We start from the raw sequence: 27,408 nt of genomic DNA on the forward strand, positions 1-27,408 counted from the left end.
TTGTTTTTTGTTTTTTTTAATTCCTCCAACTACCCCTTCACAGGACGATCTGTATTTCCTTATCTTAAATTGTAACACTGAATAGGATGCTGCTGTTTTAAACTGTTAAAATAGAAATCGAGAAGTGTATTTTTGTACTCTTTTGTAATCCATGTCCAGACAGTGTCATGGTCTATTTTCATTCTGAAGCTGTCAGACAGGACAGAGGAAACATCAGTTCTGTAACAGTCTGCCTGGTAAAGATAGTGACACAGCAAATACTTAGCATTAATCTGCCCTAACCGTTGGCTGACCCTTTAAAGTGAAGCTTTCATCCCATGACACATTGTACTTTATGAAAAAGGCAGTAAACTTGTAGCATCGCCATATCTAGCCCCACCCTCCAGACCCACTTCAATTGTCTTTCAACCTCCACTCTAGGGTCTTTTCCTCCAGTTAATGTGACATCCTCTCACAGAGCAAACTAGAAAAGCACTCGGAGAGCGCAGACCTCCGCCATTAAGCGGGGTACACACAGAAGGATTTTCTAAATCTTAAGAGATTTTTTATCTGTAAGAGACCCAACACATGAAGATAAAAAAAATCAGGCGTTTAACAGTTTTGATCGTACTGTGTGTGGTGTGCTCCAATAATCTCAACACAGCACACCACACACATCATGACTCTGTCCCACCACCGATCTAGAGTCTCGTCCTTCAAGCCAGAAATCTCACGATATCACACGTGATCTAAAAAAAACAAAGAAGAAACATAGCAACAACTGGAAAACACAACACGCAACATGGAAGAGGACAAACACGAAGAGGGAATGATGGTGTTCTTGGGACTATTTTGGCTACGTTCTGTCCCACGTCACAATTCCTGGAGTCATGACTCAGGAGTTGTCGGCTTTCCACACACACAAAGATTTTTGGTCGTAAATATTGAACAAGTTTAATATTTAAGAATGCCAGCCTGACCATTTTTGGAGGTGATGATAGGAACAAACTCACTCTTAACACACCTCAGACCACAGGATAATCTCACAGGACAATCTTATAAGACATAAGATTATCAGGCATTTGCCGTCATTGGTCAGGAAGGGTGAAAATTGGGACTGAAACAGCCCGTTTATCTGTATGTGTGTTCTCATTAGCCCTATCTCCCAATAGTGGTGAATCCTTTAAAAAATTCTTGGACCCGTCCCCATGTGCCCCCCACCACAGCATTCACCGATTATTCCCTCCCAGGTGGGGTGGAAACACAGTGAGGCAAAGTACTGGCTTTGCTATGGGTGGACTGTCATGGTGGAAGCATTGCCTGCCAGTGCCAACAGATGCACTGACAGTCTCACCCATGGTCTCTCTGGACGACTGGAAGTCATGGCAGAGGGTGAATATTCCTCTATTCCTCCCAGCATTGTGAGTATTCTGGCTACAATTTGCTGTCTTTCTCTCTGTTACACTCTGACTCGTCTCCTCAACCAGGCGTGTCTTTCAAACTCTATTAACTCCAAAACTTTGAATAGAAACACAACCAAAATGCTACTGGGGTTGAAGTTACTCATGTCCTCCATCTCCTGGTGTAAAGTGGTAACAGCGCAAACCTCCACCATTAGCCCTATCTCCCAATAGTGCAGAATCCTTTTAAAAATTCATGGATCCAGACCATGATCCGTATCACTCCCAAAATCTAATCAGTTCTTCCTGATGCCATTTCTGATATTTCCTGAAAAGTTCATCAAAATCCGCCCACAACTTTTTGAGTTATGTTGCTAACAAACTAACAAATGAAAAACCCACCTGATCACATAACCTCCTTGGCAGAGGTAATAATAACTGATATAAGAAGTCCGTAAGATGTCCATTATAAATGTCAAGAAACGGATATAGGCTATGAACACATATGAATGTCAACGGTCCACTGAGTCTTAAGGAAACAGTACAGATCTCTGTCCAGTCCTAATATCCCTAATTTACATGGATATGTCTGTTTTTATCCCGTTTTTATCTGTTCCCCATAGAGCAGATGGCGGTTATTGCCTCTCAGCAGTTGTGTCACACCCTGTAAGTGACGTCATTGCATACCCTCTGTTGGAACAATAGACACTTTGCACCCTAAAAGAACGCCAATTTGGTGAAGTATCAGAGTACTGTTAGCGTGCTAGCACACTTGCTAACATTAGCATCTGCTTGCTTGCTAATGTGTTATTAGCAAAGGTAGCCCATTTAGAAAGAAAGGGCATTCAAGGCAAAATATGCTAATTTCATTTAATTTTGATATAATATACAAGCAACATGAGTCTAACAGTGAGTTAAACTAGCTGTCAAATTTCAATTATATTCACCTGATGTCTGTTCATAACTTGCTGCTAAAAAAGAGGTAGAAGAAGTTAGAGGTACAAACTGTCATCACTTCCTGAAACTGCAAAGCGGCAGTGAGTGGTTTGGGACTATAGAGGGTATGCGTTAACATCAATTTCAGCACTCGACACAACTGCTCAGCAGGGCTGAGTGGGCAAACATCTGTCTGTTCCATGGGGAACAGATGAAAATGGGAGAAAAACATTTAAATTAGGGATATTTGGACTGGATAGAGATCCGTACCATTTCCTTAATACACTGCGGACCATTGACATTGGTATGTGGTTGTGTATTGAGTTTTCTGACATTTATAATGGACTTTGTTTCAAGTAAACAAAGCAAAGCCTTCAGGTACCCATGAGCCTGGTTCATCAACGATGGATGTGAAACTGAATTAACATGGACATTTTTTGTTTATGAGGCTGTAAATCAGTTGTTTCTCTGCAGGCCTATTCAGTGTTTCGTTTACTTTAGCTAATCTTCAAAAAGGTAATATCTGTTTGCAAAAAGGGCTTTACAATTTGTTGACCCTTCCATTATAAAATCAACCGTGTTAATCAGATATTGCAGTACTATTTGTAAAGCTATTAAACATAATCTGTTGTCATTAGATGCCTTGTCATCTTAGACATTATTTATCTGTATGGTTGTTACTGAAGTTTAAGGTCTTAATTTTCCTTTAAGGTAAGGGTAAGGAGAATGGAGTGTGGTTGAGCTAATATTCATCACTGTTTGAGTGCTTGTTGTACCTACTGTAATAGCCCAGCTCCATCTTGTGTCTTTATTAATGTACCATAACAGCTCCAAACATTTCTATAAATATAGAATCAACAGAGGTTCTCTACTGGACATGGTGAACATCATCAAGGCATAATTATTAAAAAGACAACACTTTTCAGCTGGAATAACACTGTTTACCATTCACTACCAACTGATTTCTATCAGCAGTTCATTCTTTCTGGACCTGCACAGACTTCACATGCATACTAACCAGCTGTGTTTGAGTCCTCTGTACTTCAATTAAGTGTACTTTTTAGTATACTAACAGACATAGGAAATTTGGTTAGCTATTGTACTAAGCTAGCTAACTAAAACCAATAGTTAGATAATGTAGCTACATAGTTGGTCAACTAGCAGTCTAGACCACGTGTGTAGTCAACTTAGCAGTCTAGTTAACAGAGCTTGCTGGGTGTTTGGTGTTTATATGTGTGTCAATAGCTGTGTCTCAAATCACATACTTATTATACTGTATTACAGTACAGGCATGGTGGCTATTTTCACTCACAATTGAATTCATGTAACTCCTATTTTATGTTAACATTATTTGCTTAGATAAAACAAATTTATTTAGCCTAAAATGCCCTTAACATCTGCTAGCTAGCTAGCAGATGCTAATACTAGCTAGCACACAAGCATGCTAACAGTACAGCATCTGCTATGTCATCAATATGGCATTCACAGAGGGAGCGAAGTGTCCATTGTTACACACTCAATTCTTAAAGGTTTTTGAGTGGGCCAGTAGTACACCATACTTCAGTATACTTCTATGTGCTCTTACAGTTAAAACCAGAAGTTTACATACACTATATAAAAAGGCACATAAACTTTTTTTTCTCACCGTCTAACATTAAATCAGATTAAACTTTTCTTGTTTTTGGTCAATTAGGATTACCAAAATTATTTCTATTTGCTAAATGCCAGAATAATGAGAAAATGATTTTTTTCAGATAATTTTTATTATTTTCTTCAAAGTCAGAAGTTTACATACACTAAGATTACTATGCCTTTAAACAATTTGGGAAAGCCCAGATGATGATGTCATGTCTTTGGAAGCCTCTGAAAGGTTTATTGACAACATTTGAGTTAATTAGAGGCACACCTGTGGATGTACTTTAAGGCACACCTGAAAGACACTGCTTCTTTGTGTAACATCATGGGAAAATCAAAAGAAATCAGCCAAGATATCAGCAAGAGAACTGTGGACTTGCACAAGTCTGGTTCATCCTTGGGTGCAATTTCCAGATGCCTGAAGGTGCCACATTCATCTGTTCAAACAATTATACTCAAGTTTAAACACCATGGGAATGTCCAGCCATCATACCGCTCAGGAAGGAGACGGGTTCTGTGTCCAGAGATGAATGTGCTTTGGTCCGAAAAGTGCATCTCAACCCAAGAACGAAAGCAAAAGACCTTGTGAAGATGCTGGCTGAAGCTGGTAAGAGTGTGTCATTATCAACAGTCAAACGAGTCCTGTACCCACATGGGCTGAAAGGCCACTCTCCCAGGAAGAAGCCATTACTCCAAAAGAAACATAAAAAAGCCAGATTACAGTTTGCAAATGCACACAGGGACAAAGACCTTAATTTTTGGAGCCATGTTCTGTGGTCTGACGAAACTAAAATTGAACTTTTTGGCCATAATGACCATCGTTACATTTGGAGAAAAAAGGGGGAAGCTTGCAAGCCTGAGAACACCATCCTAACTGTGAGACATTGGGGGTGGCAGCATCATGTTGTGGTGCAATTCACAAAATAGATGGCATCATGAAGAAAGAACATTATGTGGAAATATTGAAGCAACATCTCAAGACATCAGCCAGGAAGTTCAAGCTTGGGCACAAATGGGTTTTCCAAATGGACAATGACTCTAAGCATACTGCCAAACTGGTTACAAAGTGGCTTAAGGATAACAAAGTCAATGTTTTGGAGTGGCCATCACAAAGCCTTGATCTCAATCCCATTGAAAATTTATGGGCAGAGCTGAAAAGGCATGTGCGAGCAAGGCAGCCTACAAACTTGGCTCAGTTACACCAGTTCTGCCAGGAGGAATGGGCCAAAATTCCTGCAAACTATTGTGAGAAGCTTGTGGACGCATATCCAAAATGTTTGACCCAAGTCATACAGTTTAAAGGCAATGCTACCAAATACTAATGACATGCATGTAAACTTCTGACTCTCAAGAAAATAATAAAAAAATGGTCTAAAAAATGATCTCTCTCATTATTCTGGCATTTAGCAAATAGAAATAATTTTGGTAATCCTAATTGACCAAAAACAGGAAAAGTTTAATCTGATTAATGTTAGACGTGAGAAAAAAAAGTTTATGTGCCTTTTTATATAGTGTATGTAAACTTCTGGTTTCAACTGTGTGTGCTTTAAGTATGTTGTAGCCTACTCTGTACAGAGGTATGGGATTTAGCAGACACTGAGTGTATTGAGCCACTATTTTAACAAAAAATACAATTTAAAAAAAGTTGGACATGGCTAATTTTTGTGGTTATCAGCCTCACTTCAAAGGGGTTATTTCAAAGAATAAAGGGGCATTTTCCCATTATCTGAGAAAATATTCTCTAAACTCTAGTTTTGCACATTCATTATTTATACAGGTATTGAAGATGAATGGGTTAAGATATGATTAGCAGTGATGCCACCAGAAGACACCAAACCCTTCAGTTTATTTAAGGTCAGACTATACAAATATTGTAGGTAATAATAGATATCAAACTCTTGGAAAGAAAGTGAAATCAAACAGTCTTTATTTCCACTCAGTTTTGTACTGAGTGAAGGCTACCTTTGTGAAGGCTATCTATCAGCTGCTTTTCCCTTTTAAAACGAGTTATTTATTTTTGTTCACTGTTTTTCTGGTGACCTTATACCCAGGTATCCATAGCAACCCAAAGTGTTGGCTAACTTGTGTGACTTTTTATTCCCACAGTGACTCATTTCAGTTTTTTGTTTTTGGAAATACTTGCAGAGAAGAGGAACTTAGAAAGTCCCCTTCAATTTGATTTATGCACTTTGGAAAATTACTTCCTTTACTTTAAGATGACAGTGAGGACCAATACTCATCAGCCTAGAGAGAAATTTTACCATATTTATTTCAGAGTACAAAGTGTGCCAGATGATAAGAATGCTGAGATTAATGTTAGTGTTGAAGTCCCTGAGCTGACTTCATAGCTAGAATGTGTAGTTATTTACTCCTTGTATAAGCCAAAAGTTTACATGCCAACCCAGTTTTTTTAATGACAGCTGTTCTCCCCAGCAAACACATTCCCTTATATAGACTTGTTCTACCTTTCCTCATCTCTCTCCGTCTGCCCAGTTCAGCACTGTGCCCAAACATTTCACAGCGCAGAATCACAGCTAAGGTTTTCCTCCAGGGGCACTGGTTTTATTAGCCGTCTATTTCTGGACACATGTCAGATTCCAGTACAGCAACCCTTTAGTCACTTTTCATTAGCGCTCACATTCAAGAACTCACAGAGTGCACACTGTTAGGTTCACACTCCCTCATATATCAGTGTGTGTTGGCAGAGGCAGCAGCTCGTGGTGATTTGTAATGCCCTTCATGCACAGACAAGTAATTCCATAAGGCTTTTTCCTACTTTACTGGTAATGTCGCTGTCATCTTTTTGCTATCATAATTGCATGATCAGTGATCCACAGTGAGCTCTGCGGTCTTTCCTGTAATTTGTTCTTCTACAGACCTGAGTTGGATAAAGGGATATATTGTTTGAGCTTTTCCTCATAGGTGAGCTTGTCTGAGAATACAGCTTCTATAGAGGAGATTGGAGCTATGTACATTACAGTACAAAGTCAACAGTGTGATAGAAAGTAAGGTTTCCATAGAGGAAATGGGACACAAATAAGGGTTACTGCAGAGTGTGTTAAACACAAGATATGCTCAGAGGAAAAGGGAGGCACAAAGGAACAAAATAAAGTCATTATCAAGAAAATTCAGAGTGAAAAGATTTCCCTCTTTATGAATTTATACAAAAACTGCTGTTTATTTGCACTGAGTCCAGCACACTATATGTTTCCATGCACAGTTAAGCCATTTAACTGGGCTACTGTCTTTGTCCCAATACAGCCAGTGGAGGAGATTAAATTTTTTTGACAAATGTCCGACTTTGCTGTGCTAGGTTGCATTTTACTGACTTTCAGCCTGTCACCTATTGCACCTTCTTCCAGTTTGTTGCATCACAAAGTGTAGAAGTGACAAGTTAACAAGCAGCAAACTGGGTGTATGTTGATGGATAAAACATGGCCAACCAAGGCTGCCCATAAGGGGAAAGCTTACTGGGGCCCAGCCAAATAGAGGGCCCATGGAAGTCAACAAAATCAAGTTCCACTGTAAAATTAATCTGTAATAACTATATCTTAGATTTAACCTAAATAATAACCATTGTTATCAAGAAACATAATAGTAATTGTATTTCTTCACACTGTTGTACAATATAGCCTTTTTTCAAAATGTAAACCCCTTTTCTGTAAACAGAAATACCTTTTTGTTGTTAATGTTACCAATTTTGTTGGGCACATTGACTAAAATGCACATCCAGCTGCAGTTATCATCAGGAAATTTCTACATACATTGAATACATACCCAAACTTTACAAAAAGGGATTTTTAACCACAGTTAAACAGATTTACGTGGGGTGGAGGAGATCAAAATCTCAAATACTCAGTCCTGCAGACCTCCTTGTATCATCTAGCTACAGTACATGCATGGGAACAAGACTGTTAAGGAACCCTGTACTGAGCTAAGAGGCTAGCTGAGCCCCTTTGAAATATAAAAAAACATTGTTTTGTCACAAATGTGCTTTTAATTGAAATGATGATGTAACATCAACAGAATAAACCTTGCGGGGTGAGTGACTGAGTGATGATGTTCACAAATGAGCCTGTCCTACGAACTGGCTCTTTTATGTTAGCAGTGTTAGATAGCTTCCATCTGAGTTCCAGTTTTCTTTCCTCCATCCTTTTTCGTTACTCAATCCACATTTAAAAGACCTAACTGGTACCAAATGAAGAGCTACTGAGGAGCCAGACAACCAGCTCTACTGAGTTGAGCCAAATGATCTGGATCTCTTAAAAGAGACAGATTCCCCATCACTGACTGGAGGTTGGGGAGATAACAGTCAGCTGAGCAAACACGGATAAGACCAGAGTTGAGATAAACCTTGAGAAAAACTACTGAACCAAGCTGGAAATAGATAATACACAAGTGTTATGACACCAGTCGTCCAGGCTTTAGATGGAGGCTTTTTTCATTCCTTCCTGCAGCCATTTCTCCTCTCCAAGTGTTTGATTTTTAAATTTTTTTGTTTGAATTTTTCACTACTTACCAGAAAACATAAGTAGCTGAAGAATTAAAAATATTTACAGTGCTTAACAAATTCATTAGACCACCACCCAAAGTAAGGTTTATGCCACAGCTGCCCTAAATTAACAGCAGTGGTAATTACCAAAATCATTTTTTATGTTTCTGCAATGGTTAATACACCAATATGTAGAAGCTCTTTAACCCAAATGATATTTTTAATGCTAAAATATAATTATTATTGTTATCCATGAATTTTCAAATTTACTGAAATACAAAAAACCTGAAAAAATAGTAAAGCACATTATTATTTCTTGATTAATATGTCAAATTATAGTTATTTACTTGCATTCCTGAACAGAAAAATGAGTTTTAGTGGTTGAATGTTATGCTTGATTCATTTCTGACTTCTCAGAGAAGCCCAGTGAGCCGGCTCAGATTTGGGTATAAAAAGGTGAATTCACTTTGAAATTCCTCATTCCTGTTCAAAATGGTAAAATTGTGGAGAGCTCACTGAAAATGAAAGAGTCCGCATTAAAGCACTTCATGATGCTGGATGGTCTCTGAGACAAATATGACAGGTGGTCTAATAAATTTGTTAAGGACTGTATATTTTCTCCTTTTGACTGCTTGGTGTAGTCATAGATCGCTCAAAGCATGGCCTTTTTGGCAGCGTTTCTCTATGTAGAAATCACTTCTTGTCCCTAAGGGGTGCTCTCTGCTGCTATGTGAAGTCATCTGCAAAGCATCTATGCTAGTATTGTAAGTCCCGCCCCTTCTTGATTTTGATTGGTCAGTGAGTAAAAAGTGACATTGAAGAGTGGCACACTGTTCCAAAAATTGAGCTGAGATCACTTGAAATTCAGTGATGCAGAGGACGTTTTTGTGCTCAGAAAATGCTGACCTAAGCTTAAAAAAAGAATGCATTGGGCACAAGCCTTTATGCTGTTCCACTTCTGGGTCAAAGCCCTAAGAAGGTATCGTGGAGCATGTACAGAGAGCTCCTGTTTGGAGCTGACTTAGATATTTAGATGCCGCACTGTCAAGGTTTGTGTAATACTGAGAATTTTAAATTCACATGCTTTTAGTCAAACTGACATCTTTTAATGTTGTTCCAAATTCATGTTTTTGTCCCACTAACCCCATAAAACATCTTTATTAATATTACAGTGACTATAGCCTTGTGTTTTTGAATGAGAGCAGAATTTCTTCCACAAAATCCAGATCACTCCTTCTGCCTTTCTAAGGAAGTGGATCAAACTCAAGATTTTTGCATAACCCCTGCAGGTATAAAAGTGTGTTTGTGCATAAAGTAGTGGAGTGATGACTTCTGCAAAAGCAATCCAAAGCAGTAGATGGAACCTACAGTAAAATCATTTTCATATAAACTGCAGTAAAGAAGGACTTCCATCAAGGAAAGCACGGCTGCGCTCAGGTCATTAATCAGCACATACTGAGGGAGACTGGACGCTGTAGAGGCTCAGCAACAGCAGCTGTGATGTAGCTCCACTGTGTACTAGCTCAACTCTCTCTGCCAGTCAGGCTGCACCCTCTGTGTGAGCTCTGCACTCATACAAGTGTGTATGTGTGTGGGTGGCTGCTATTTGTCTAAAAAGCTCAGACACACCTGCAGACTTGGTGAGACTTGTCTCATCAATTTCCGTGTAACCATGCCCTGTAGCTATGAAAAAACGTACAGCACATTCAGCCGCTCACATGGCCGTGCTTTTGTAGAGTGTTAGATGCATTTGACTCCATATATCTGCAGCAGGACACTGTAAAAGATACGATTTGATGCCATTCAAGTCAAGATGGAGTTATTTTCTCTTGGATTATCATGAACAATTTTCTTTAAAATCTTTAGATTTTACCCTGATGGAGACATCACTTATTCTTTATTCTTTCCCCCCCCACTGCATTGTTGGCCCACTTTGCATTTCCAGGTTGGGTAGAGACAAGATCAGTTAAGTGCTTACTTTTTGTTTTGAATTGAGGACTTTGTTCGTCAAAAACCACACCCCATACTGCGTATTTACTAAACAGTACAGACATTTTAGTGTCATGGATAAATTTTACAGTTTATCTGAGTGAAAATCTGCTTCAAGTTTCCTTCCCGTTAGGCTCAATGGGTGGACCCACTTGCAGTGCTAACCAGAGAGTAAGTAAGTAAATTTTATTTGTATAGCACCTTTTACAGAACAATGTCACAAAGTGTTTCACAACAGTTAAAATGAAAACTCAACAATTAAACAGCAAAGCATCAAAAATATGAAATACCATGGGAAAATTGCACATATCCAAATCAATGTTCTAGATGTTCAAAAGCCAATCTGAAAAGATGTGTCTTAAGCTCTTTTTTGAAAGCCTCTGCCAAAGCAGATGAGCACAATGAAAGACAGTTCCAAAGAGTAGGTGCCACATATTCAAAAGCACGGTAACCTTTAGTTTTTATATGCACTCGAGGGACAATAAGTGAACCCTGGTCAAAAGATCTGAGTGAGCGACTGGGGATGTAGGAATGGAGCAGGTCTAAAATGAAATCAGGCGCTTGCCCATGAAGGGCTTTATATACAAAAACAAGGATCTTAAAATGAATTCGGAAGTTATTTGGGAGCCAGTGTAAGGAAAATAAAATTGGAGTGATGTGAGCTGTCCTAGTGGACCTAGTAAGTAATCTTGCAGCAGCATTTTAAACCCAATGTAACTGCTTAAGGGATGATTTATTCAAGCAGGTGAAAAGGGAATTGCAATAGTCAAGCCAGAAGGATATAAAAGCATGAATCAGCATTTCTAACTCAGCTTGAGACACAACAAATTTCAATTTAGACATGTTTCTTAAGTGAAAGAAACAAGAACAGGTCAGTGACTTAACGTGTTCATCAAAAAGCATTAAATAATCAAGTGTTACCCTGAGAGTTTTCTGCTGCTCATTCCACAAATATATGTTCCTTAAAAATGTGGCACCATTTAAAATGGAAATAAACAAGCTTTCCAACAGAATAAGTATTGCAACAAAGGAAATATCTAACAAACACAAATTTCCTTCTTTTGGTGCTAGGTTTACATGTAAAATTACCTTCCAGGGTGCCATTTTTGTTTAACAAAGTCCTCAATTCAAAACAAGAAAAAAGCATCAGAGACAGGCCAAAATGAGAGGCCCATCCCTCCTCACCATCTTTTGTTATTTTTTTTTTTGTTTGATTGGTGGTGGAGTTTAAATACTGTGCACTTACATGAGCAGCACACTCTGTCATCATCTATCACAGGGGTACTCTGGCTTTGTACAGTGCAAGGAGATGGAAAAATATTGTCCATATGAATATGCAGTTAATGACTGAGACTTACCTCGTAAGAATAGGATAGAAGGTAAAATTTTCCAAATATGAAAGTATTAACACAGAACTCAGTCATGGTTTAATCCCAGTCATGCAGTCTGCATTAACTGCCTTTTAACTTTGAGCATTTTTCTTTCTGTGCTGTTTGCTGTCAAGCTCACGCCATGCATTTTGTGAGTACATGTACAGTATTCGAGTCAATGCACATTAAGTCGCCCCTTCCTCCTTTCAGTGCAGGGTAAATAGACTTCTACTCAATGCCAGCAGAACACTTTTTCTCCTTTTTTTTACTTGAATAAAAATCCTCTTTTGCTTGACTGAACTGAAAGGGCACTGACCACAACGCCACAGGCATTGTAAGTGTGTTACTGTTAGTGTGTGTACACTTAGTATAACCTCCCACTTTCATATCTTGTCTCTCTCACCTGGTGGCTCTTACTACATACAAGTTCACAGCTTTTATTTCCTCTTTTTGAGGCTATTTCAGGACTGAAGATGGGTGGAGTAGTGGTGGTTTTTCAGATGTAATTTAAGTGTTATTCAGTGAAATGCATCTTTGGTGTGTAGCACGTAGGAACGCCCTTCTCTTTTAATATCCACATGTTCTTGTGATTTCATGTTCAGTTTACCTTACTTTCCCACCCTGAGTGACATCATTCAGCGCATGTGTGAGTGAAGCAATGAAACCACAAGAATCCACCTCTCGCAGACAGAGGGCCCATTCTTACACTAAGTGGGCTGGGTGCAATGACGTTGTGACCAAAACACACATACACAGACACAGAGAGAGAGAGAGAGAGAGAGAGAGACAGAGCGAGCGAGAGAAGTACAGGAAACAAGGGCAGAGAGGGAAACAGGAACAGAAAGTGAAGACTTGTCAAGATGTTGTCTGGGTGAGGGGGACCAGAGCAGAGCAGAAGCTCGATGCCAAAACAGAAACGGCAGCAAAGTTTGAGCGGCTGACTGGATCAGAGCTGACCTGACACTTCACACGTGCCTGCCGGGTAAGGAGCCGCTTTCAAAGAAATATCAAGTGCTGGCAACTTGAAATACTTTGAAACTGTACTGAGTGCTTCTGTTAGCCGCTAGAGCTGTTTTTGTTGTGTGAATAGGGAAAAAAAAACAAAGTTTAAACGGCTGCTTCTTTGGCAAATATCTGTAGAATAAAGTCTTCTGGCAGTAGCTATATTTGACAGCATGTTTGACAAGTTACAACAATATGCTCATAAGTTTCTTCCTGCCTTTTGAGTGTGCTGGCGTGCCACTGTAGCATACCCTTCTTGGTATATCCTTGATCTCTGATGCACTTTTTTGATGACTACTTGAATATATTCTCCCTCTCCTGCTCCTACTGTTAACATGGCCTCCTCTTTGCATATTTCTCTAGGTAGGACTGAATGACTCAAGACTGAACTATGCTGTGCATGTTTCTGCAACTGAGATAATCTAAACGTATCCAAGACATTTCATACTTTCTCAGTCTGAATATCAGTGCCTGGCGTAGGTCAAACCATCCCTATACTGCAGATGAATCCTTATTTCTGAGGGATCTGCTCTGACCGTGCGCTCGAGGCCACTCATTAAAGATTCCTGCCTTGCCTTCTGTCACAACTTTGTCTTTTAGGTCGCATATGTTCCTTAAAAAGCAGCAGGGGCTAACTGAGTGCAATCATAACATTTTTCTCAGCCCCTTCCTGGCTTTGTGTGCCCCAGAAATGGCCTTTTCCTGTATGTGAATGGATGCAGCAGAGCACAGTGTCATGAGAAAGTGAAGGAGCCAGCCAAAGACTCAGAAAGCCATCACAGTAAGATGATATGATGCAGGGAAATATTTGAAACGTATTAAGAGACAATCTGCCGTGTAAACAGAGCTATGTATTTCTGACATCCTGTTCCTTTGCCAAATCATAAGATCAGTTGTTTTCTTTCACAGTGACTCAAATGGCCTTTTAAAGAGATGATCACACTGAAGATTGAAGTTAAAACTTCCTGAGCTTGAAAATATTCCATTTTAGTGTGGTATATTTCTTTTCTTGTACCAACAACTGTAACAGCTTCCTTGTTGGAAAGTGTGAAAACTGAGGACAGTTCTCCCTAAACATACAATGATCTCATTCTTCCTGGGCCTGTAATAATAATAACAACACTAAACGACTTCTCTATTCCATATAATGACTCTGCTGCTGATACACTGTTAGTCATCTCCTCTGCATAGATAAATCACACCTCTGAGCTGCTCCCAGCCTTTGTCTGTCTCTCCTGTAGGCTTATTGCTCAGTGACTCTGGTTTGTCACGCTGATGCTGTTTTCATATTGTGATGGAGCTCAGAGTGTACTCAAAGGTGCTGCTCGGCCAGATTCATCACAACAGCTCGGACCCACAGTGAAGTGCATCATCAGGAATAATGTAGCAGCAACACTGTGACCCTGAACAGTGAACTAAGTCTACCTAATTATACATTAGAGTGCAAATTTGACAACCTAAAAAAAAAGACAAACATGAAATAATGCATTTTTCCATGCCTGGCCATTACACTCTAGGGACTGTAACGACATTGTATTTAAACATGTACTTTAATATGGAGTTGGTCCCCCTTTTGCAGCTTCACTCTTCTCAGAAAGCTTTCCACAAGAATTTGGAGGGTTTCTGTGGGAATTTGTGCCCATTCATTCTGTAGAGCATTTATGAGATCAGGTACTGAAGTTGGACGAGAGGGCCTGGCTCGCAATCTCTGTCCCAATTTCAGTCTGTTCTAAAGGTACTCAATGGGGTTGAGGTCAGGAATCTGTGTGGGCCACTGAACTCATAAAACCATATCTTTGTAGTCCTTGCTTTGTGGACTTGGACACAGTTACATTAGATCTTCCCCAAACTGCCACATAGTTGGAATCATAGCATCGTCTAAAATGTCTTGGTATGCTGAAGCATTAAGATTGCCCTTCAGATAAGGGGCTAAGCCCAAACCAGCTGCAGTCAGGCAGGTAACGTTCTCCTGGCATTTGTCAAACCCAGACTCACCTATCTGTGCCTAACAGAGAAGCGTGATTCATCACTCTACAGAACATGCTTCCACTGCTCCACAGTCCAGTGTCGGAGTGCTTTTCACCACTCCCTATGACACTTTGCACTGGACTTGGTGATGCGAGGCTTTAGTGCAGCTGCTCAGCCATGGAAATCCATTCTGTGAAGCTCTCGCCACATAGTTTTCTACTTTGCAAGGGGAAGAGCACTGGCAACTTACACACACCGTGCGCTTTAGAAGTCCTCAACCCTGCTTTATGTTTTGACATGTTTTTTTTGGCTGAATGGCTGTTGTTCCTAAATGTTACTTTTTAATAATATCACTTAGAGCTGACAGTGAGGAGTATCCAGCAGGTAATAATTTCACAAACCGTCCTATTGCAAAGTGACAGCTTATCACAGCACCATACATGAAGTCACTGAGCCTTTCAGAACGACCCATTTTGTATCAATAATGTTTGCAAATGGAGACTACATGGTTAGGTGCTTGATTTTGTACACCTGTGGCACAGGCTTGAGTGAAAGTGTTCATATAATTTATCTTATTACACTTACTTTAATCCACAGTCATACAAAAAGTGTAGCTTAACATCTTAATTCAAGAATGAAGCACAAAATATAAGACCTGCATTGCTTGTAATAAGTAAAATCTGCCCATGGGTATGCAATTTTAGAGTGTCTTAAAACAAGATGCTTTAAATAATTTATATGTAAACATCTCATTTCAAGACACTTAACAAAAGTATGCTGCCCCACTTGCAGATTCCTTTACTTATTACCAGCAATTCAAGCTTTATATTAGTGCTTTATGTCTTCAAATGAGATGCCCTGGTCTTGTCTGCTCCATGTGACTTATTAAAAAAGTATAATGGCATATTTTTTGAACAGAAATGATACAAATGTGCTCGCTTAGATACACCATACTAAAACACTGAAGAAAAAGTCACATGATGATGGTGCGCACTCAGGAGCAGTTTAAGAGGCCCTAGCAAAGACCGACATGAGCTCTTTACTTGTTTTGCTTGAATCAATCATTGTGAGTAAACAGAATATTTTATATCATGCCATTTTAATACAGGGCATACTGTACTGTACTCAAACCTGAAATGTAAGTACCCAATCATGCTCACCATGTCTCGGAAGAGCATAATAAATCAAACCTGCCTACCTATTTATTGCATTTTATGTCCCAGTAATCCACTAAAGCTCTGTTTTAATACATCTAGGGATCTACGTATCTGTTACTATCTTGAAGATATTATGGGGTTTTAAGGGTCTTGGACTTTGCTATTGGGACAAGGGGTCCTCCTTTTTTCAGTTATTAAAATCTACATTGATGCTATGTTTTAACTCTTGGCCCTTTATATACATTCAAATACATGTCTTAAGTTTCATCATTTATATCAGCCCTACACCCCATGTTTGTGTTGTGGCATGGTTTGGGAATCTAAACTTAGTAAGATTCATTTCGAGAGTCTTATAAAAACTGCTGGCAAAAGCTCAGAAGGTCAGGAGGCCAGTTAATGTTCATTTATAATAGACAGGTCCGGAGGAGGGCTAATGCTATTCTGGATTATCCAGAGCAACTTTGAACCTTTGCCCTCCCATTTTTGTTATCGGGATCCTGTGAGAAAGACTAGAAGACTCCTGGTATCATTTATCCTCAGTGCAATTCATTTACTTAATGGCAGTTAGGCCTTAGGGTCTTTTTCTTGCACTGTTATTGCTCATATGCACATCCCCACATTTGTACTTTCCATTTTGGTTTTAGTTCTGCACTGATTTGATCATTTATTTTGTGTAAATTGTTCTTTATATTATGTATATTGTTATTGTGTCTAACTTTCAGTCTTGTTAATTGGGTCTCATTTTCCTGTTGACGTTGTCCTTGTGTTTGTTGTCTGTGTGCTCCTGCTGCAGAACTAATTTCCCCTTGTGGAATAACAAAGAGAATCTGAATCATAATGACTACATCTTGAGGCCCCTAGGATCACAAGACCCCAGGCAATTGCCTACCTTAGCCTGTTTGACTTTTTGATGCCATTGTTTATCTCATATAGCAGCTTTTGTGATGTAAAATCCCAGTGCTTATTTTTCACATTCATTTTTACTGATGGTTTAGCTTAGTTTCTGTGACCTTTGTGTCCTTTTGTATCACAACATTGAAAAAGAAAGGATGGTAACTCCATAACTATTTAACTACTCTTCAGAAAGTCACTTAAAAAGAGGGAAGTAGAGCAAATGAAGTCAGATTACTTACTAAAACATTTCACTGTTTTGTTGACTTCATTAATGAAAAAAGAAGAAATAAACAAAGTAGAAGCTAATTTTGGTCAATAAGTTCCACAAACACTGGAAACAAAGCATCATCTATTTTTTCTTTGTTAAATTTGTTTGGTTATAAGGTTTGACAATATACAACAACGGGGAAAAATAAGATCTGTTTAGAGGTCTTAAAGTAATTATAAATCTATAAACAAGAATATAAAAGGATAAGATAAGAATACTCTTCTTGGACACTGATATATCTCTTCACTGTGAAACTGAACAGGTTGAATGTACTTCAAATTTTTGTAAAAAGTTTTTATGTCAAAGTTTAAAAGTAGTGGAAATACATTTTTAGTAATCTACCATGAATTAATAAAAGTCACAGCATTAGAGGCAATTGATTACGCATTCTTGGAAGACATTAAATACATGTATTCTAGTACAGCAGCTATTGATAGATGCTAACTACGAACGACAGTTGTTTTAATAGGAATTCACTGTGAATTTGTTAATATTGACATATTTTTGTAATCACATGTTCACATTGTTTGTATTGTAAGCTGTAAAGAAGTAAATAAGGTGGATACACTTTATTCCTGGGGGGTCTACTGTAGCTATGAATGTGGGTGGAACTTCCCGTACAGTAACAATAATAGCAAAACGCAATTCTTCCAAGAGCTTACTAAAGTGATTTAGTGTCAGCAGTGGTTGTTCTGAAATAGATATTTGCTGCTGTAGATACTGCTTCATTTTTGTTAAATCAATCAAGTTAAGTGAGCTGAATGTTTAAATTATATTTTATGTAATGCTCAGTACCTGTTGCTTCATTCGTGGTACCAATAACATGACAAAGTTAAAAATGTGTCTTTAACAACAGTGTTTTAAACATACTATTCACTGTTTAAATGCATTTGGGATGTAATTCTTTCAATAATAATTCATCATTAATCAAAAACTTGACATTTACCAAACTGAAGAGCTGACAACTTGAGTCATGGATAATATTATCAATATAATTCCCACATTTTAAGAGGGATTAGTTTGTGGAATAAGAAATTCAACAACCCCAAAAACTAGAAATGTTATCTGAAGGTGGTGTCCAAACTAATTTCACAAATGTGATTGTCTATTACTATACAGATACAAAGCTAATAAAGTTAGCTAAATATGCTTGTCTAGATTATCCCAGGTAATGTCGTCACTTAGTACTCATCACTTAGGGCGGAGATTTATTTTAACATTGTCCCATTTGAGGTGAAGCAGACGAACATTACAAATTTTATGCCCTAATTGCTTTAATAATCACATTTCACATCTCGTTTCAATGCAAAGTCCCATTTAGATAGAAGGGTCCAGAAGTTGCACCCATATTTCACGCAAAGAATCATGGGGACTAGGAAAAAGGTGGATACAATCCTTACATAGAATACAATTTTCAAACTGAAATGTTTAATTTAATAAAAAAATAAATGACTACTAATGTGTTACATATATATAGATTTTAGTTGAGTACTTACATCTCCTTCAATATTTACATCAGTTTTTTAAGCTAGAGAAGTTCTTCATTTTCGTGTCTTAGTGGGGGCCATCAAAATAGATTTGCAGTGACAAGACATGATATCATTATTGTTGCTATGGAAACCCTGGACATTCAGTCAAAGACTGAGACATAGGGAAGCTTGAACTGCTGCTGGAAGCTGCTGTTCTGTTGCTGTATCTCTTTCATATTTGTGCTGCTTACTTGACATGGACCACACTTTTAGCTTGCTGTTGACTGCACACTTTGTCCCCCAAGCACCTTCTCTAAAGCCTAAGGTGTATCTATGTAACAGTAAATCACAGTTTTCATTTATGGATTTTACATAATAAGGGAGAAATCTGTTTTAATTTTGTGTTTGTGTATTCTTATCACCTTTTGTTATTACTTTGATTGAGAGTCTCAGGGTGGTGGAATTTAGATACTATAAGTTTAATCATCTTATTACTTTCTGTGTTTGTGATGTGTCGGAGTTTCATGAGCCACAGGAGGGAGGCTGTAAGTAGATGATGTATTGTTTAAAAAAAAAAGCCAGCATGTAAAATAAAAACACTGACTTTTTAGGCTCAGTTTCGATTGACAACTTGTTACATAAGACGTACAGCTACATATAGTTTTGGGTAAAATGAGGAAACAATAATAACGGCATGTATACTAATGGCAACATCACTTGCGGGGATTTATGTAAGATTGTTCCATTTTAGCACTGAAACTGTGAATTTGGTTCTCATACTCTGGCTTTTTAGCAGTTAACTTGATGTGCTCAACTTCCTGTTGAGCAAACGTTCAGGAGGGAAGCTTGCAGACCTGTGTGGGTAAACCCAATTACACACATGCAACTCAACGCACAGACAGCCATGCCAAACATATCTGCAGGTGCATCTCTCTTTCTCTGAAAAGGAAACCAGATATGATATGAGGATCATTCTCCCTCTTGCATCCAGCATACAGAGCAGCTAAATAGCTGTGAGCTAAAGATACTGTTTAGGATGTTCTCAAGTGTTTTAACCATTAGAGAAAGTTAATTTATTTAACACCACTTAGATAAAGTTTTCACCTCAGGGCCTACAGCTTAATCAGTCTGAGAAAAAGGATATAGCTTTTATTTTAAGACTGACTTCTCTCTATCAGATTGATTTCAGCTTCTGAAGTACCTCACATTGTGTCTTCTTCTCCAAGAGAGCTGTTAAGGTTAGATTTCATCTCAGGCAAGAGGAAAATGTAACAATCAGACATTTATGAAAAGTTGAGCCAGGTCCCATCCGTCTCCTCCGATGGGATCCATTAGACGAGTATATTCAGATGAATCTCCAGCAGCAGCAGGTCTACTCCTCACCTACCTTTCCATCTTATCCCCCCCCCACCGTCGCTCTGTCACACTCTCCATCACAGTGGGGACTCTCAGAAAGATTGGTGCCCTGTCTCTCCGTCTGGCCTTTCTTCACACACAAATCTCCCTCCGTTTCTCTCTCTTGTTCGCCCCTGTCTTCCTCAGCGGGACTCGTGGAGAGAGCTGCCCTGAATCCTGAATGACTCCTCTGCAGTATTAATGAGGAAAAAGCTGAAAATCTGAAACTGACATTGACAAGAGGAGGAGGGGGAGTAGGAGGAGGGCAGGAGTAGAGATGTTAAAGACAGAGACAGAAAGATGGATTGGATGCAGGGAAGGAAAAGAGCGGGCGGATGTAGACGAGCTGTCTGCTAGAAACCAAATTTCTGTCTTTGCTCACTTTCTCTTTATTTATTTTTTTTCTGCAGACACCTGAATCGAACCAGCTCTCTGCAATTCAGAAAAAAGCCAAAGGGCAGGAGGATAAGAGGAATCTGGAGAAGTCAAAGAGCAAGAAAACACTTTGCTGAGAGCCAGGCAACATAAACAAACTTGGCTGAAGAGCAGATTTGTGGCTTTTTTGTCGTGCAAACAGATCAGAAGCCTCACATCCAAGGGGGCTTAAATAAACCTCCTGGTAAACGACATGAACTATCATACTTTTGGATGTGTACAGCTGTGGCTTCGACGACAGCCTCAGGGATTCTTAAACAAAGCAGATATACATCCATGTTTACAGTGCTGTGGCCTGAGTGCAAATACAGAGCCTTATGAATAGAAAGAGACTAAACTTTGATCAGTCCAAACAGCCAATAAAAGTTTAAAATGTCTGAGCTGACAGCTTCAGGATTTGTTGATGAACTCTGAGAGAACTTCAAAGCTTGATTCAGATTACATAAAAGGACTTTTATCTTAAATTACCACTGTATCTTAATTACTTTCAGTGTCTCCACTGACTTCAAAACTTCACAAAGTCTCCAAAGGATTTATTAAAACTTTACAACTAGCAGAGAGACTCAATTAAAAGCAGCCACCACTCTTCTGCAAACGCCATGGATGGGAAAACAGACAGCATCCAGGAGTTTTTCAACCAACTGTGGAGCTTTGCCACAGAAAAACACAACCAGGGCATCTACAACACAGTGTGCCTCATTGTCCTCCTCACACTGCCGCTGCTCGTCCTCCTCACGACGCTGGTAGTGTGCTGTCACTGCTGCTGCTGTCGCCATGCCAACGGATGCTGCTGCTGCTGCAGGGACTCCATGGCAACGACAAGGTCAGAGACGAAGAAGAAGAAGAGCTCGGCCAATAACACAGAAGACCTGTGGATCTCTGTTAAGACGGGGCCGATGACACCTGACAGGGTGGCTCTGGCCATGGTGTAGACGCCGTCTTTGTTTCAAACCGCCATGACTGTTTCAAACTGCCATGATGAATAAGAAAGAGATTTTCAAACTATTTTAAACTCCGGATGAGGCTGCAGAACTTTTGAAAGACATGTAAGAGACTTCTGGTAGAAACGGGTGAATCATTGGTTAAAAAGTGTTTTTGTATTCTCATGCAGACAATGTTTACAACATTTGTATATTTTTCATTGTGTGGTACATAAAGGAAGACATATGCTTCACTGAGACATCGCTGTAAATGTGTGTGTTGCGCGAGTGGGTTGGAGAGTGAGTGTGTGTGTGGGAGAGAGACAGAGAGCAGTACAGTGTTATTGAGAGCACTTTGTTCTTGGAGCTCCCATGTGAAATTCAATGGGTCTGTATTTGGGAAAAAGAGCCAATTTAAGTCCTGCCCAGTGTTCAGACGTCTCTGTAATGGTGTCTACTCTTCGCACTCTGGGTCGCTGATTGACTCTTACTTTGGAAAGTAAAAACCCCTGACTTCTAAAAAGTTTCACTACTTTCTGCTCTAACTTTCACAATGTTAATCCACACAAGAGGCACTTTTCATATGTTTTTAGAGTGCTGGACTATGTTTTCATTTCCAGATAAAGCCATGGATATTTTCTTTAGTATTAGAAAACAATCACAGTTTTGTTCATGAAATGAAATATTTGGTTTTAATTTAATTATCAAATTTAGTTTTAAGCACTTTCTTCAAATGCTCCAGAGGTCTTAATATTTGCTTTAGAAATAGATGTAAAGGACTTCTTTACAGAGAAAACATGATGATAGGGTTTTTGAGGGACTACACAAAATATAAGTCCATATTTTGTATTTGATTTGTGTCTGTTTTTGCATTAACCTAAGATCAAAACAGCACAATTGATACTTGCACTGATTATGTTTCCTGTCATCCTCATTATGTTCATGTCAACAGCTGACAACAGCAGATTTTCTTTCTTCTTCCTGTATGTTTTTTTTTCATGACCATTTCAGCAAATTTACATTTGTTTTTACATTAAAATGTGATAATTGCTTTTAAATTATTATCACACTCAGAACTGTACTTGAGATATTATGGATTAAAACATTTTTTAAAAACCAAATGTGTTGTAAATGTTTAATTAGATAAAAATCAGAACAAAACTCACTAGCACATATGTCATTGGTTATACCATGGTCTTGGTGAAAACTCTATTCTGATTGGCTCTGGAAGTTCTACAGGTGTCAATTAACTTTTGATATGAAACTTTGCAAGTAGTTCCAGTCAAAAAAATCTACTCTTTTCCAAATTAATGCGTCACAGCCATTAGACCAGAGGAGTATTGGCAGTAATGTGAAGCAGTCACATTCTTCAAGGACACAAATAGAAAATTAATACAACAATAAGCAATATCATAATTTCATTAAATTTATTTGATGAAGATGACAACGTGGATGACTGGGATGCTACTGAAGAATGTTGATGTGTGTTTGGTCTTAAAGCCGAGTGTCACTCACTGTCCATCTGAGCTTTGCTTTGCCACGTGATGTAACTTTAGGATATGTGTTGACGATAATAGCTGGACTGCACCGACTAGATGTCAATAAAGACAGTCTAATCTCCTACATCCGACATAGCTATGACTGATTTCCAGGCTCAACTTAACACCCAGAGGTGAGTGTTGCAAAGAAACACACTTTCCTCCTGTTCTAACTTCTGTCAAACTATTTTCAAAAGATTTAAGTAATATAAACCAAAAGCAAAGGAGCCATTATTTATTTGTAGAGCCAAAGGAAATGCTTCTAATAAACCAACACATTATCTCATAAATGTTAACATGTTTCTTATATTAACATGTTTAAAATGCCCCTGCCCTGCTCCTCTGTCTTTAATTATGGAGTCTTTCCATCAAATTGGCAAACCACACATTTATGTACCAAATAGTATTTCTTCTTTTTTAATGGATGAATATGACATAGTCTGAGAGAACTTACTTTGCAGTGGCAACCATCCTCCACTGCACATCAAACTGTTCAGGCCACTGCATCATCCATTAATCCCTGATAACTGCACACCTGGTTGGCGTTAACTCTTACTTATAAGCTGCATACTGGTGCAATGCTCCATTGTCTCACAACAAGGTTTCTCAGCCAAATCCCGGTCAGACAGGGCATTTCTGTGTGGAGTTTGTTGTCCTCATGCAAGTATGAGTTATCAGACTTGGTGCATGTTTGCTGCCTCACTTCTTCGCTCCAGCTTGCACCATCCTGGCTTTCATACCAGGTGTGTGTTGGTTGTGTCTCCCTGTTACAGCCCTGTCTTTCATGATAAGTTTTAACAATATAAATCTACCTATAAATGACATGAGCCACTGTTTAACTGAGCTGGGGAATTTTCAGAATAAAATCATTCTGTACAAAGAGGTGAGTTTCCCCACAAAAATGCTAAACCAGGCTTTTACTTTGAAAAGCAAGTATAATATTGATATATTATCATTTAATTATATTGTCATTATTACTAATTTCATCAGGGTCATCAAGAAACATTGAGCTAACATCTTCTACCATGCGGATAAACATATCTGCTTAAAAAATTATAAATATGGCTCCATCATTTCCTGTCTGTTTAGGCAGGACAACATAGGCAAGTCTTCTGTTCTCCAGATTCTCAGTGCTAAGATGCACATATCAGGCATGAGACATGGTGCTTATGTAGGAAATGCCCTGACTTGTGAACATGCAAGCCGTGACATTGCCTAACACAGGTGCCATGCACCCAGTCTGAAATATCAGCCAGGGTGCCGGTGTTATTGTGTCTGTATTGGTCCTGTGACTGACATAGCTTGCCTCTCAATACAGCTATGAATGACTCCAGCCCCCCGTGACCCAGACTGGGCCATGTGGTATAGAAAATGGATGGATGGATTGAGTTAATTATATGAGAAGTAGAGCTACTCCAAAAGGTTATTTTTACGTTAAAAATTTCTGAAGTAAAATATCCACCTGCCATATTTTCTTTACACCTACACACTCTCTTTACATTGTTACATAAAGTGCTGTTTGTAAGTTTGACTGGTTTAAAGAAGGTTTAAAGAGCTTTAAAGTAGGCACATTTTGAAATTCTTTTTCTCAACCCCCTGTTTTAAATCTTCTATAAGACATGAAACCCTGAAGTAATGTGTTGTATTCGGATTGGATTGTGTCTGATGGCTGGTTTTTATTTCTAAGTATATGACATCCCAAAGCCCAATTAAGCCGAAGTGTCTCAGTAGTAAATTCATCTTTATGCATTAGCTTACACTGGCACTGAGCTGATCTCCAAGCTCAAGTGCTGCTGGGAAAACAGGCCCTGCTCATTTCATTACATCGCAGACAGATTCATTCCCATGTGGAAATCTGGGTTTGTCTCCTCTTTTTCATGTTCAGAGAGAGAAACTTGACTTGTTAGGCTTAATTTGAAAGCTTGCCCTGCAAAATAAAAGTCTCTGCTTCTATGCATAATCACTAATAAGTGTGACTATCTAAACTGAGAGGGTGCCAAGAAACAGCATCATCGTGGTGTCTCAGGGTTGGCTAAACATGTCCCTTATGTATGGATCTGTCTGATAGTTTTGCTTCTGGAGGCGCTAACCACACACTTTATGAAATAGATCTGAAAGAACAGGAGATCAGGTAGAAAAGATGCAGAGCTGATGCACATTTATCTATTTAAATTACTGAAAACTTAATAATCACAACATGAATACCTATGGGTTCTTTGTGCTTGTTTGTGATGGAGTGTGTTACTTCTCTTTTGTGTCCTTCTGTAATCGTCTATACAGATAATTCACTGAAGAAAATACTCCTTGGACTATGTAAGAAAACTTCTGCATTAGAGTCTGCATTTTTGGGCTAAATTAAATAAAGTTGGTCTAGTTATTTTCCCCTGTTTGAAGTGTGTATGCAAGGCTAAACTAGCTTGCTGTAATATTTTATATCCCACAGAAATGTGTGAAGTAACAGCACCTTATTGTATTCTGATGGTCAATTTCTGACAACTTCTCTCACAGACTGTTCATCTGAGATGCTGTTTATCTCAAAACAGAAATGCACATAAAAACTTAAGATATAAAATTGTATTGAACTTCTGTTAAGGGCTATGGTAAGGGTTACCAAAAGTAAGATGTTACAAACCTGACCTGCAAAACCTAAAAACAAAACATTTAATAAAACCAGGTAGCCAGTCTGTTTACAGGAAAAAGGCTAATCCTCCATGAAATCATTCTACATCTTACATAGCTTTATCATCTTTCTAAGCTATGTAGATAATGTAGCAATGTAGGCTACAGAGCGAACATTGCTAAAGCTAAGCTCACAAAGCAGCTATGTAAGCTATATGTCTAACTTGTCTGTGTAAGTGAGTAAGCTTTCGCTACACTTGTTAAAGCTAACATTACAAAAGCTAACTTAGCATAGAAAATGTAGCTACATAGCTATGTAACTAAAGCTTAGCTCACAAAGCAGCTATACATGTGTCTAACTTATCTGAATAGCTAAGTAAGCTTAAGCTACATTTTTTAAAGCTTACATTCTTCAGCTAACTGAGCTATCAATAATAAAGCTGCAAAGCTAAAGAAGCTAACCTAGCTAAAGCTAAGCTCACAAAGCAGCTATGTGAGCTATGCGTCTACATTATATGTTCCTTACTTTGCTAAAGCTCATTCTGCTTAAGCTAACTTAGCTATAGAAAAAATAGCTACACAGCTGCAACCTTTTTCTGTTTTATTAATGAAATGTTGCTTAGTCTGAAATGTTTGCAATGTGGTTATTTCATGTATGTAACTGCAAAACTTTGTTTTTGAATAAAGTTGAAAAGATCTAAAACTGGAAATGGGTTGTACCAGCAAATTCCTTCCTGAGATATACGATGTCTCAAATAAACGGTCTGCAAGAGTGGCCATCAGAGATTTACAGTCTGTAGTCAGACCCCTCTCAGAAAAGAGTAAGGAATAAACCTGCGCTGCCAGTTGGCGCACCACCTTACCACTGGTCCATTTGCACCCAATCATGCCAGCTGAACAACCCAAGATCGAGTGGAGGTGTGCAAAAAGATAATGTAGAGCAGTAGTTCTTCAATGGAGGCAATTCTTGTCATGCCTTGGGAATTTTTACAACCATATGCTATCATTGCAACAGCACAACAAGTTTAGTTACCATAACATGCTGTAAATTTTGTATGCGTATGGATATGGTGGATCATAAGATTTTGGCTTGATCTTAGGTGTGCCTTGGGTATGAAAGATTGTAAACCACTGAAATAGAGCATGTGCCAGTGAAACAGAATCACAGTGAAAAGCCATTACACATGAATTACAATGAAGTAAAGACAACAGGCAACAACGTGAAGAGAACAATAAAGCTAGGTCAAAGGGGAGGAGGAACAAGGGAAAACTTAGTCTTGTGTTAAAGATATATTTGATGCTGAAAACAGACAGGGAATATGGGGAGAGAGATTGGGGGAAGATGTGTATCAGACAGCACTGAGGACTACAGCCTTTGTATTTGGGCGCCTGCTCTACCCACTGAGCTAAACTTGCACCCACAACAGTCTTTTAGAGTATTTATATGCACAAACCTGACCTAGCAGTGACTGTTTCACACCACCAACCACATGTTTAAAATGTTTCATGCACTAGGAAGTGATGTAGACACACTTTATAACCACAACTTTGACCATTATGGTCGGTTAAGGGGTTGAGTTATTTCCTGTTTCTGTGAGAATGTCATCCCTGACACATACGTACATTTAGCACACACCTGAAAGCAGTGTCCATCTTTTACTATTACCTAAATTTAAATTAGTTTTGAGCAGAAATTTAAAGTCCGCTTTCACATCCTAATGTGTTGACGGAGTTCTATTCTCAGACTACAGAATGTACAGAATTTTTATTTATTATTTATTATTAGTGATTTTGGAATGAGGATTCTGGGTTATAAAGGACAGGAGGAAGAAAGAAAAAAAAGAGTTAGGGTGGGATGTAACAACAGGGGAGGAGATGGTCAAGTTTGATTTTAAACTGATTGTAAACTCTAGAAGAGAAAAGATTGAGGTTTGGTCCTGCA

The 27,408-nt window shown here is 38.7% G+C and overlaps 1 protein-coding gene across 1 annotated transcript; it reads left to right on the plus strand.

Moving 5' to 3' along the window:
* The first annotated feature begins 12,606 nt into the window (after positions 1-12,606).
* LOC121519826 (uncharacterized protein KIAA0040) lies at positions 12,607-26,168 on the plus strand. The gene is made up of 2 exons (XM_041802834.1): positions 12,607-12,783; positions 20,365-26,168. The coding sequence occupies exon 2, from the start codon at positions 20,989-20,991 to the stop codon at positions 21,319-21,321; it is 333 nt and encodes a 110-aa protein (XP_041658768.1). The 5' UTR covers positions 12,607-12,783; positions 20,365-20,988; the 3' UTR covers positions 21,322-26,168.
* The last annotated feature ends 1,240 nt before the right edge of the window (positions 26,169-27,408 follow it).

Source organism: Cheilinus undulatus, linkage group 13, assembly GCF_018320785.1.
Source record: "Cheilinus undulatus linkage group 13, ASM1832078v1, whole genome shotgun sequence".
NCBI lineage: Eukaryota > Metazoa > Chordata > Actinopteri > Labriformes > Labridae > Cheilinus > Cheilinus undulatus.